At 37.3% G+C, this 12,337-nt stretch overlaps 1 protein-coding gene across 6 annotated transcripts in view; it reads right to left on the bottom strand.

Annotated features, from left to right (window-relative positions):
- Positions 1–4,463, bottom strand: part of CCDC172 (coiled-coil domain containing 172) — a 69,327-nt gene extending 64,864 nt beyond the window's left edge. For 5 of the 6 annotated variants that reach the window (XM_027596520.1, XM_027596518.1, XM_027596523.1 and 2 more), the window contains exons 1-3: positions 4,396–4,463; positions 3,874–4,017; positions 3,617–3,702 (exon numbers count right to left, since the gene is read on the bottom strand). In XM_027596520.1, the coding sequence (XP_027452321.1) occupies positions 3,617–3,702; positions 3,874–3,952 (165 nt within the window). In that variant the 5' untranslated portion in view covers positions 3,953–4,017; positions 4,396–4,463. The remainder of the gene's footprint in view (positions 1–3,616; positions 3,703–3,873; positions 4,018–4,395) is intronic. The other variant, XM_027596519.1, reaches the window with a different exon arrangement.
- Between the last annotated feature and the right edge of the window lie 7,874 nt (positions 4,464–12,337).

Here is a 12,337-nt window from a genome sequence, read left to right as displayed (position 1 = left end):
TGAATTAATAATGTCCTTTTATTTATGTTTTTAAGTAACTTTAACTTTTAATTAATAAAATTAAAGATGGATATAAATTTTTGTTGGTGCAACTTTTACAAAAAGAAAAATCTCCATAACAAAACTCCATTTCAATATTATACATGATAACAATTTGTGATTTTGTTCTTTCCCTAATTAGGTAATAGAGTACAACACATATGACTTTGTCTGCTGGTCTGGGAGGGTTCCTAACTAGGAGGGTTCCTAACTGGGAGGGTTTTTTTCAACTAAAAAAAAAAAAAAAAGGAATGTGCACATTTTGAAGTAAAAGAAGCCACCTTAAGTTACTTGTTTATTTCAATATGATGAATTTTTTTAAAAAATTCATGCCATATTTTATTATTGTTATAATGTTTACATAATAAGGTAAAATTGGGAGAAGAAAAATTATACAAAATAGCTTTCTTCCATTTACTTTCTTTTGAGACAGTATGATATTATGTTAGGTTTTATATGTTTTTACGGATTAAATGCCCAAATTTTAACTATATACTATTTTTAAAGCAGAAAAGAAAAAAACTTTTAGATGCTTAGAAGAAACTACAAATGTTCTGTGAGTTCTTAATTTTGGATTTGCTCTGTCATCAATACTATAAAGTCTTTCCTTGACTATCAGAAGCTTTGGGTATTTTGGTAAGCATTAAAATGCAAATCCAGGGCATGTTCTTGTCTTTCTGTTTTCATATTACCAAACCTAACCAGCCATACTGTAGCTCTCCAATGCACAAAGTACTCATACTATATAATCTGAGACTTTTGTAACCATATATTTTAAAGGACTCATCGAGCCCTGAAAAGCAAATGCTATCATTCAAGTTCTAATTACATGCTACCTGGGTTTTACAGAACAGAAAAAAAATGAGTACTGTACTTCCTAAAAACATTTTTTTACCACAAGCGACTTCCAAAATAAATGCCCCAAATATTGTCTGAATGTATCACTGTACAAATAGCTCAAGCACTGGCCTATTCAAATTATGTTCTAGTTTCTCCCGATGCTGCTTCCACTTGATAAATTGGTCAATAAATGCCAAGTCAAATATTCAAGTAAATATATTTTCATTGTTATTGGCAGACATATAATTAACTCTGAGAATGAAAGACACAAGAAATCAATTTATGATTACTTCTTCAGTTCTTCCCATTAGTCATTTACATTATAATTGTGGTCCCCCTTTTAAAATCTTTATCCATACACACACACACACACACACACACACACACACACACACCATTTTGACTATATTATAAATCAAATTATTTCAATGACAAATTAGTATTGTATGAACTGTGAACTTGATATGTTAATTTTATTAGTAAGATACAATCATACTATTACCCATGTATATGAGCTGATCAAAAAACAATGCACATTTAAGAGCCTATATTAATTAGTAATTTCAGCAGATGTTTCTAAACAATGTTAAGGACTTGCTCTGTCTTTTCTCAAGTATAAATATTTGAGTCAACATTTTTTATGTATGTGTATTTAGTAACAAATTACACTTCCACTTCCAACAAAACAGGCTGCTAAAAAAGAAAACAGTACAAAGAGTAAACCTATTTTTTGTCAAAGAAGACATATAAAGAACAAGTTTTTTTTTAACATTTGTTATCTGTCAGGTCAATATCTTCACCAATCTGGGAAAAATACATTTTGTATAAAAACTTACATAAGTGACCTTTTAAAAACTGCCCTAAACTAACTGCAAAAGCTTCAGATACATTATTATATGTGGATTTCTTGAAGAAAAAAATCTAAGACGAGCTCAAGAAATGTTTTAATAAAATATGCTGTCATTACTCAATTGTTACTTTCATTATGGTAGCCTAATTGTTTTTAATTATATATCATGGGCAAGTCATTTAACCTCTGTGTTTCCTCACCCATAAAGGGAGATTCATAATGGTGCCTCATCACAGGATTCCTGGCAGGGTTAAAGGACTTAATATGGGTGAAGCTATTTAGAATAGTGCCCAGCATACAGTAAGTGTCAGCTAAGCATTACCTAATTGTATGTTTTGCCTATTACTTCTATTAGCTTCCAGTTACCAATCCTCAAAGTATCTCAATTCTTTTTAAAGAAAAAAAAGCTACATCATGACGTTCTTAATGCTCTGCCCTTCCCATCAGCTTATAGTGTTAGCAGCTACTTTATCTGCTACTCACAAGCAAAACAGGACCTAGGGTCTCATTGAGTAACAGTCCAAAATTCTATCTTAAAAGACAGCACTCTCCCTATTATCTTACTATTAGTACACTTTAATTCATTCAAACACCAAAGTAAACTAGGTGCTAGGCAAGGGCTACAACCTGTGGAAACAAAAGATGGTTAAGAAAAAAATTCCAGATGTGTTGCCCCCAAAACAGTGAGGGATACAAACACAAATCCCAGTAAGTACTCTTGTTTAATTGTAACATGGTACCCCGAACTATAAAAAAAAAAAAATTCTCCAAGCTGTCCAAGGGTGGGCTTCACAGGTGACATTTGAGTAAGACTTGAAAGAAGAGCAGAAACTCACCAGGTAGAGAAGAGATCTATGATTACTTTTGTTCACAAAGAAAACTAGAAATTCCTCACACTAGGAAGTTAAAATAGACATTTTTTTAAGCAGACATCCTCAAACAGATTTCCCATTGCACACAGCTTGCTTAGTTTATCTCTAGGTGTTGAACAAATATTTTTGAATGACTGTCGTCCCCCGTCCCCCCCTCCCTCCTTAGGCAAGGCCTTCATTAGGGCATACTTGGATAATGTTCTTAGATCCCTTCCTCCCAGGGCTCAGAGAAATCTTCCTAAAACCACTTTTATCACACCACTCCCTGATCAAAAGCCTGGAATGGTTTCCTCCTATTCCCAGAAATCAGCTCTCTTCTCTGACTAGATTTCTCTCCCAATATGCCTTGGGCATATTTCCCTTTTGTTCATATCCCCTCTCTGCCCCAAATGCTTTTCTCCTATTACTTACTTCTGCCTTTCCAGAATTCTACCTTGTGTCCAAAATCCTCCTTCAAGAAGCCATTGGATTTCCTTGCTGCTACTTAAAATAACATAACTTTTCAAATGATGCAGGAAAGAAAGATGCTAGTGAAAAAATTCTACTTTGGGATGAAAGAAATGTCCAAAATGTGGGAGAGAATTGAAAAAAAAAAACGAAAGGCAGAGACTCGCTGGAAAGTTACATTCCAATTGTTACATCAGGCAGCACACTTCCTTGAATTATTTACTATTCAAAACGTATACCCTGCACCAACTACTTATTGAACAATTATTTTTTCCAGTGACATCAGGCTCTTTTAAAAAGTTAACCATCCCACAACATGGACAATCAATTCACTATTACTTAAACTGGTTTCTTTAGGACAAGTGCCTATTAGAACGAGTGTCCCTGGATTTGGAGTTTGAAATATTACCCAGCAATATGGCACTGCACTAACCAGCCCGGCAGTGTGCCTCCTACTTGAAGGACAACTATTTACAATAGTAAAATACCTTCAAAAAGCCAAGTTCAAATAGATTTTTTTTTTTCAAGTGACAATGAGAGAATGAGCATGCTCTAGGCGTCAAGCTACCTTAGATTCCAACTTGGTTTTCTCTTCATTCAGCTCCTCGGTTGCTTTCTTCATATCTTCACGACATCTGTTTATCTCCGACCTTACTGGAATACAAACGAAATCCTTAAACATCTCTATCTTTCTAAAGTCCCCACGTCTGTGCACCTGGACAGCAGAGCCCCCTCCCTGCTCTGACCACGCCTTGGGGGCTGCCCTTCGCCCTACGCCCCCACCTCGAGGAGACCGAGGCTGCAGAAGGCGACAGAAGCACCCACCTCCTCGGATCACGCGGCGACTCTCCTCGGCCTGATGCTCCGAGAAGATGATGTGCTGAAACAAGGACTCTAAACTCATCTCAGGCCCGGGCTCCTGCGGATCCGCTGACGCCCTTCAGTATCTGCTAGCGGAGTCCGAGGCCCCTGGAAAGCACAGGGAGGCCGGAGGACTGCTCGGGGCCAGCCCCGGATGGGCCGCCAGCCCGGCTCCCGGCCTTGGTTTCCCCGCTTCCCTAACAACAGACAACCAGACAACCGTTTATCCCCCTCGCACCCTCTCTCTGCCTGGGACAAAAACTCTGCTTTGGTTCCCTGGCTGAACGCAGCACCCCTCATTCGAGGACCCAGGCCCTCTCGGGGTTCCCTTCTGGGCTGGTGGCAAATAAAAATGGAGGCCGCGAGCCGTGGCGTCGGCGCCGGCCTGGGCAGCACCCCAGTGTGTGGCTGGCCTTTTCCTCTCCACCTGCTCTATTTTTGGGGAGAAGGTTCTCATAATGCTCTGTCCCACAGCAAAATGCGTACTTGCCAGCAATACCGTGGGCAGGAGATCTCCCCGCCGGCTGTGGCAGGCGCCTCTGGGTGGCCTCGCCTGGTGGGGACTGAACTACGGCGTCTCGTTGCGCCCAGTCTGCGTTCAGGGGCTTTGCTTTGGCCGCAAGGCCCCAAAGGTCTTAAGGCCTTACTTGGACTTGTGGTGATCTTTCCCTGAGGCGCAAACACCCCGCATCCTAAAGAACTAAGCACTCATGATTCTAAATATAAACTGCAACGTCTTCTCCTTTGACTGCGGCAGAGACTGCTATAAATGTGCAATGCCTGACATTCCGCCTTAATCATTCCTTTGTAATCAGGGCATATCTTTTTAGTCTGCTTTAAAATTAATCATGGCCTTCTGTAATCAAGCTTCAGTAATATTAACACTTCAATATCTGCACAATGTGTGTCAGAGACCAAAGCGGTTGCTAATTAATAAAGCTTAAACGTGAAAGGCACCTTTGGGACTTTTGCATGGGATTTTTAAATTAAAAAATCAAGCATTTTTAGTTTTAGTAGGCCAAAATTGTAAGATTATAATAAACATTTGACTTTTTTTCTGAATGTAGAATTGACATTGGCTAAACTTTAAAAAATATTTTTTTTTTTTTTAGATTTTATTTATTTGTTTGACAGAGAGAGAGTGGCAGACAGAGGGAGAGGGAGAAGCAGGCTCCCCACTGAGCAGGAATCCCGACGTGGGGCTCGATCCCAGGACCCTGGAATCATGACCTGAGCCGAAGGCAGACGCTTAACCGTCTGAGCCACTCAGGTGCCCCTAAAAAATAATTTTTAGTTAGATTGTATTAGAATTGAAGGAAAGTAAATGTGATTTCTGTCTGTCACATCATCTGTATGAGTCTTAATTAATATTTCATTAATGCTGTAGTATATTGGGCTGTAAGTTTTAACCTATTCCAAATTTCCACCTCAATTTCCATCAAGCCATGTATGCATAAAACTTAATTTTTAAACTGTATTTAAACTGTATTACAAAACAACACATACAGAAAAGTGTAATGCTGTAGAAAAGAATTACCCATAAACATACCATTCAGAAGCAAGTATTAATAACATTTTGGCTCCTTCTTCCCGCTAATCCTTCTCACCTTGCATTTTTCTTTTATAAGCTTGACAATATTGTGGATAATAATAATTTGATTAATATTATTTATTAAGTATCTGCTGGGAACTATTCCAAACACAATGATTTTTACTATTACCTTTATAGTATTAGATGAGAAAACTGAGAGCAGGAAAGTTAAGTATCTTGCCAAGGCTGCATACCTTGTATACATATACCTTGTATACGGCAGAGCTAGAGCTGAAACCAAGAAATCTGAGATCAGAGGCCATGAATTTAATTTTGGATACTGCTCTGTCTTCCTTTGATTACATCATAAGCATTTTACCATTTCATTGGAAACTCTTCATGAATATACTTTTATATCGTCATAATCCTCCATCATGTGATGCATGTGTAAAACTTAGATATACTGAAATAAATTTGACTCTTTTTTCCGTTCGAGGATGGAAAACAAAACTGAAATTGTGGTGTGAACCATTTTCTTTGAGCATTTGTTTGGAAGCTTATGAACTGTGCCACGGTGCTATCAAAAGGAAAGGGCTTCCAGAAGATAAATTATATTACTAATTAATATCACTCCCTTCAGAATTATTTCCCGTGGACTTGCACAGGGGGCATCCTCACAAGGAGGCTCTTTTCAAAAGCATGCTGCTCTTTAACATTCCAATTTTATTAGTTACACTCAAACTCACATTTATTATTTAACATGTTCTTTCTGTACTGGAAACTTGGCAGAGTGGAATTCAGGCAGCCTTTCGGGAGCCCAGCCGCCTCACTCACACAGGCGTATGCGAGAGAGAACTGCTGGAAATTCTGGAATGGGGTTATGGGGAGAAATGGCTTCTTCATTTTCTGCAGTCTTCATATCACAGAATATTTTGGTGCTTTTAAATCCCAAGTTCAATTCTTCTTAGAGGCACCGCCACTATAGACATTAGCAGGGTTTTTCCTTTTCTTTTATTTGTTGAAATGAACATGATTTTGCAAGCTCACAATTCAAATTTTTTTTAAAGATTTTATTTATTTATTTGAGAGAGAGAATGAGAGATAGAGAGCATGAGAGGGAAGAGGGTCAGAGGGAGAAGCAGACTCCCCGCCGAGCAGGGAGCCCAATGCAGGACTCGATCCCGGGACTCCAGGATCATGACTTGAGCCGAAGGCAGTCGCCCAACCAACTGAGCCACCCAGGCACCCCACAATTCAAATTTTAAGTGGTTGTTTTGTTTTAGATTTTGTTTTATTTGAGAGGGAGCAGGAGCGGGGGCTCCCCTCTGAGCAGGGAGCCCGCAGTGGGGCTCCATTCCAGGACCCCAGGATCATGACCTGAGCTGAAGGCAGATGCTTAATCAACTGAGCCACCCAGGCGCCCCAAATTTTAAGTGTTTTATAATAATGAGTAAAAGTAACATGTTAGGATATTAAAATATTATTATCATATACTAGCTATATTCATATATTTTCTTCAGTAAGATATTTATTCTTATAGATATACATGCTGATTACATTCTCTAATATTCAGAGCAAGAGTAGCATTACTTCAATTTATGCCAAATAAAAATGGTATACGGCATGGTAAAACTAGGGCATACCACTTTTGGAAAATGGTACCTTATAAGTCTGAAAAAATGATTCATTCAACAACTGTTTAATGAGTCTCTGCTATTCATTCAACAGTCATTCAACAAATATTATTGAGCATCTCCTATGTGCCATATTAGAGAAGCAACAAAAGGATTTAATAAAAACAGAACTACATAAAAACTATTTTTCTTCCCCCGGATATTTCTAACCTCATTGGAGAATTATTATATTTTTCAGCATTTTGGCATCAGTATAAACAACTGCTTTCAGATGTTTCAACAGATGTTCTTCAGAAAGAAGGCCAATTATTTGCATTATGATACCCACATATGATTCTCAGATCTAAACTTTCCATCTGTACATGTTTCATTGAATTGCATACCTATGGAATATAAAAGTTAAGATCACTCATTGTCTCTCAACCTCAGACTTTTGTTCATAATAACTCCAGCACCTGGGTTATTGAGCCATTGATAATTGCTTTGCTAGAAGGCCTTACATAAGGCTATATTGCTCTTGTGATTTAAAATGCATTTCCTCTCCAGTCTTAGATTGATGACTTTCCTAGGTTCTAAACCAGACTTGCAAATACCCACTAGCCCAGGGCATATATATTGCAATGAAAAGAAGACAAGTAATTCGTTTATTTTATGTTTTTCTTAGGGCATCTGCCAAAAAGAAAAACAAAACATAGGTTCAACCAAGTTTAACAACCATTTATTGAGTATCTACTAAGTATAAAGATATCTCTGCTAGGTACTAGGGAGGATACAAAATTGAAAGATACAAGCCCTGTCCTCCTGGAGGTCATCATCTATCAAATGGGATGTAGCATGCACAAATACTCCTAAGCAGACTGTATATGAGAGCTTCACCCTTGTGCTAGCGGAATATGGCAGAGGCAGAAAGAGTAAGTCTGACGTAGGTGATCAGGGAGACTTACCAGTAGGGGATAGAATATGAGCTACCTTTTCAAGGAGGGTGTGACTTCAATAGATAGCGAGTAAGGGATAAAAAAAGCAGAAAGTTAGATGAAGCCAACATCTAGACGGTCTTTAACAATTTCATGTATGTGATGGGGGACCATGTCATGTTTTCCAGCAGGTGAGAGGTCCGTCAGAGTTGCTCCTGTAGTCAATTTGTGGCAGTGGGTTTGAAGCACTAGAAAGGAAGAGAATAATAGCTAACATGTATTAATAACTAACTACATGCCATCCACCATCTGAGACCTTGACACATCTTAATTCTCTTAACCAACCCGGTAAACTTGTAAGTTCAATGCTTTTACTTTTTTCCACATTACAGTTGGAGAAGTGAGGCAGAGAGAACTAAGTAACTTGTCCATGGTCACCTATGGCAGCAGAATCAGGATTTAAACCCTGATACAATCTTAAAGCAGATCCTTAACTACTTCATTTCCTGCCTCCAAAAACTAGAGGCTGGAGAAAATAAGACTGTTTCAGCAGCTGTGTTTCATTTCAAAGCAGATACATTTCCTAAAAAAAAAAAAAAAAAAAAAAAAAAAAAAAAAAAAAGTTTATCATTAACAAGTTAATATCTTTTCAGAAGACATTTTTTGACTTCCAGAATTTGGATTAGTAACACAATCTATGTTTAACCAATTAAAATCAAATGTGATTTAAGGAAAAATAATAGAGAATGGATCACGCATTGTAAATGCTTATTTAACCAGCTCTATATCTAACATGTAAAACTAAAAATGAAATTTGTATACAAAGTATTATATTCAATTCCTAACATTTATATTAGTTTCCTAGAGCTGCTATAACAAAAATATCACAGCTCAGTGATTTAGAACAACAAAAGTTTATTCTCTCACAGTTCTGGAGGCCAGAAGTCTGAAATTAAGATGTTGGCAGGGTTGGTTCCTTCTGGGCCCTCTGAGGGACAATTTGGTCTTTACGTCTTCCTAGCTGCTGGTCCTGGCCGGTAATTTTTGCTGTTCCTTGATTTGTAGATGCAACACTCTAATCTCTACCTCCATTGTCCCTTAGAGTTCTAGTCTTCTTCTCTCTCCTCTTCTTATAAGGACACCAGTCATATTGGATAAAAGGCCTACCATACACCAGTATGACCTCATCTTAAATAATTAACGCCTCTGATAACCCAATTTCCAAATAAGGTCACATTCTGAGCTACCAGAGATTTAGGATTTTAATGTATTTTTGGGGGGACACAAATTCAGTGCATATAACAGACCTTAAAAGTTAAGTTACAGGAACTGGTTATGATTTTTTTAAAAAACTTAAGTGGTTGATTTATTTCTATTACAATCAATGTATTTTAGTGTTTAGTGTTTATTTTAGACTTTAGAAAACATCTTGCACAATCCTTTTATTTTATAGATGTTAGCACGGAGGCCATGGAGGTTGATGGATTTCCCCAACATGGCACAGGCAATTAACGTCAGAGCTAGGTTTAGAACTCCTTCTTAATTCCTTCTGCTCCAATGAAAGATCTTTTTTGTTCACCAGTGGCTTTCAACTACTTCAGTTAAAAGAACTCCTCTTTTATCTTTTTTCTGTATTGAACTTTCTAGCAAGAGTTTGAAGAAAGGCTGTAACAGCTAGGGTTCAGAGATGGCCTGGGGCAATTCACCTACTATAGGAGCCCTTCCCCATTAAAGAGATTAGATAGATAGATAGATAGATAGATAGATAGATAGATAGATAGATAGATAGACAGATAAAGAGAAAAAAAGAGAGGTAGATAAATATAGGTATATATAGAGAAAACACACATGCATACATACATATGCATATATATATAAATACACACATATATATGATACAGTCATATATATAAGCATAAATACTTAAAAGTATCAATTTTATTTTCAGTCTTACACTTCTATAATAGAAATGAAAGTAAACTGTCAGTTCTTAATTATTGATTGAGAAAATCAAACTTGTTTTGGTTGTGAAATGTATTGCATGAAGAAATTCCAATAGCACATTAGGAGTCATGAAATAGCAAACTCTTTGGAATTAAAAAGCTGTAGTGAAACTGGTGAACTTGGATTTTCACCCTGTCAGAGTCAGGAGCCCAGCACAGGGTCCAGGAAGGCTGCCCCAGGTGCCGTGACCCAGGAGGTTAGCCTGTCAGCTCCAGAAAACAAAAACAAAACAGAACCTGGAAACCACTCTTCTTCACTTTGTATAATTTATTTGTTTATTTAATAAATATTTATTGGGTGGACACTGTATGTAAGGCAAATAAGAATTTTCACTTACAAAGATGAATAAACAAGGGCCTTAAAATCTCGTTGTATCAAGTTGTAGTTTTCATGACAATAAATTTAAGTAGTTTGGGATTACACAGAAAGAATTAAAAGAGAAATTTAAGGCTTTTTTTTTTTCTTACCAGTTATTTGTTTTCATCATTAACATTGTCTTTGCCTTCCTAATAAGTACATGGTTATTCAGCAAATAAATGACTCTAGTTGTTGAATATGTTCAAATTTAAGCCAACAATTAACACATTCTGTTCTTACAATTTCTATGAAGATTTCTATTAATTTCAGGGAATTAGTCATAGTGACTATTTGGAAATTTGGGATACATTTTAATATTTCTATTACTTTCTATGAATTATTCACAGTGACTCTTTGGAAAGTTTGAAAAAATGTAATGCTCATATATACATATAGGTAGATGAGTCATAAATCCTTTTTCTTCTTTTTTTTTTAAAGATTTTATTTATTTATTCGAGAGAGAGAGAATGAGAGATAGAGAGCATGAGAGGGGGGAGGGTCGGAGGGAGAAGCAGACTCCCCGCTGAGCAGGGAGCCCGATGCGGGACTCGATCCCAGGACTCCAGGATCATGACCTGGGCCAAAGGCAGTCGCTCAACCAACTGAGCCACCCAGGCGCCCAAATCCTTTTTCTTCTTAAAACAATTTGCTAAACTGCTCATTTATCAGGATGAAATTACTTTATGCTTCCAATGTTTGAAATGACTTAGTGGCCTTTGTAGAATAGTATTACCTTATAAAAGTCAGACACTGCCATTATTTTCCCTTCACGATGCCATAGACAGTTCAAAATGCTTTATCATAGTTTACATGGCTCATAAGAATATGGAAACTTTGTAAGATGGTTAAAGGAAACAATTAATTAGCATTGAAATAAAAGAGCTCAGTAAGAAACGTTTTAAACAGAAATAAGCTGATTATTTCATGGGTAATAGTAAGCAGTTGTGGAATAGAATTAAAGGGAATGCATACAGAGTGAAAGAAATTTAAATACCTGAAAACAAGTAAGGAAATATTGCAAATGTTAGAATTACTAAAGTTGTAATATACATCATCATTTGAAACTTGATGGTCTTGTAATTCCATTCCTGCTATATCTCATTATTCTACTTATGAAACATGTACATGAATAGGTTTCTTAAACCTTTTGATAATCTACCTTTACAATTTCCTTTTTCAAGATGTTAACACAGAGAAAAGCAGGAAAAGGCTGAGATCCTGCACTCTATTGTGCCTCAAGTGAATAAATGCAAAGATTGTGCACACAGGATCCAAACACTCGTAAAAAAGATTCATGGTGATATTCTTAGAAGAAATTAATAAACCCTAAGAGAACTTGTCAGAAGAATGTCCTAAAGATGATTTTATTTCGGTAATTGTTGTATTTTAAATGCTTTCATTTTCTTTTGTGATGTCTTTTATCTTACTTACAGATGCTATTACTCATAAAATATGATATTTCAGTCCAGAAGGCTGTAACTGTAAATGAGACATAATATTCTCATCTAGAAGTAGATAGGGGGATTCAAATCTCCTGCTTCACGTTGTAAGCTGATTACTGCAGAGGTCAGAAAGCTAGTTTCCACTTCCTTTAAGTGCCAGCTATGATATTTTACATAAATGATCAGACACCTTGTGTTTCCTTTTATTCAGCCCCCTGCATCTGGTTGGCGGCCTGTGTCGGTGGTTCACAAGATAACCCAGGAATTCCGTGCCTTGAGAGTGGTGAGATGACTTTAGGGTGTGGCCATGAGAAATGACCGCAAACATGATCCACAAAGTGTTCATTGCAGAACTACTGTGTACTGGGCTCTGCTACAACAGTGAACAAGACGAATGAGCTTTCTGCATGCATGGAGCCTACAGGGCAACAAGCAACAAAGTACACACATTCATTAACTCAAGGCACACAGAGTAAGTGTAAGTGTAAACTATAACTGCGGGGCAGGCACCTGCTACGGACAGTATGGACAACACATTCCTGCTCT

The sequence above is a fragment of the Zalophus californianus genome, chromosome 15 (assembly GCF_009762305.2).
Source record: "Zalophus californianus isolate mZalCal1 chromosome 15, mZalCal1.pri.v2, whole genome shotgun sequence".
NCBI classification, from domain to species: domain Eukaryota; kingdom Metazoa; phylum Chordata; class Mammalia; order Carnivora; family Otariidae; genus Zalophus; species Zalophus californianus.
This window is presented reverse-complemented; position numbering and strand designations above follow the sequence as displayed.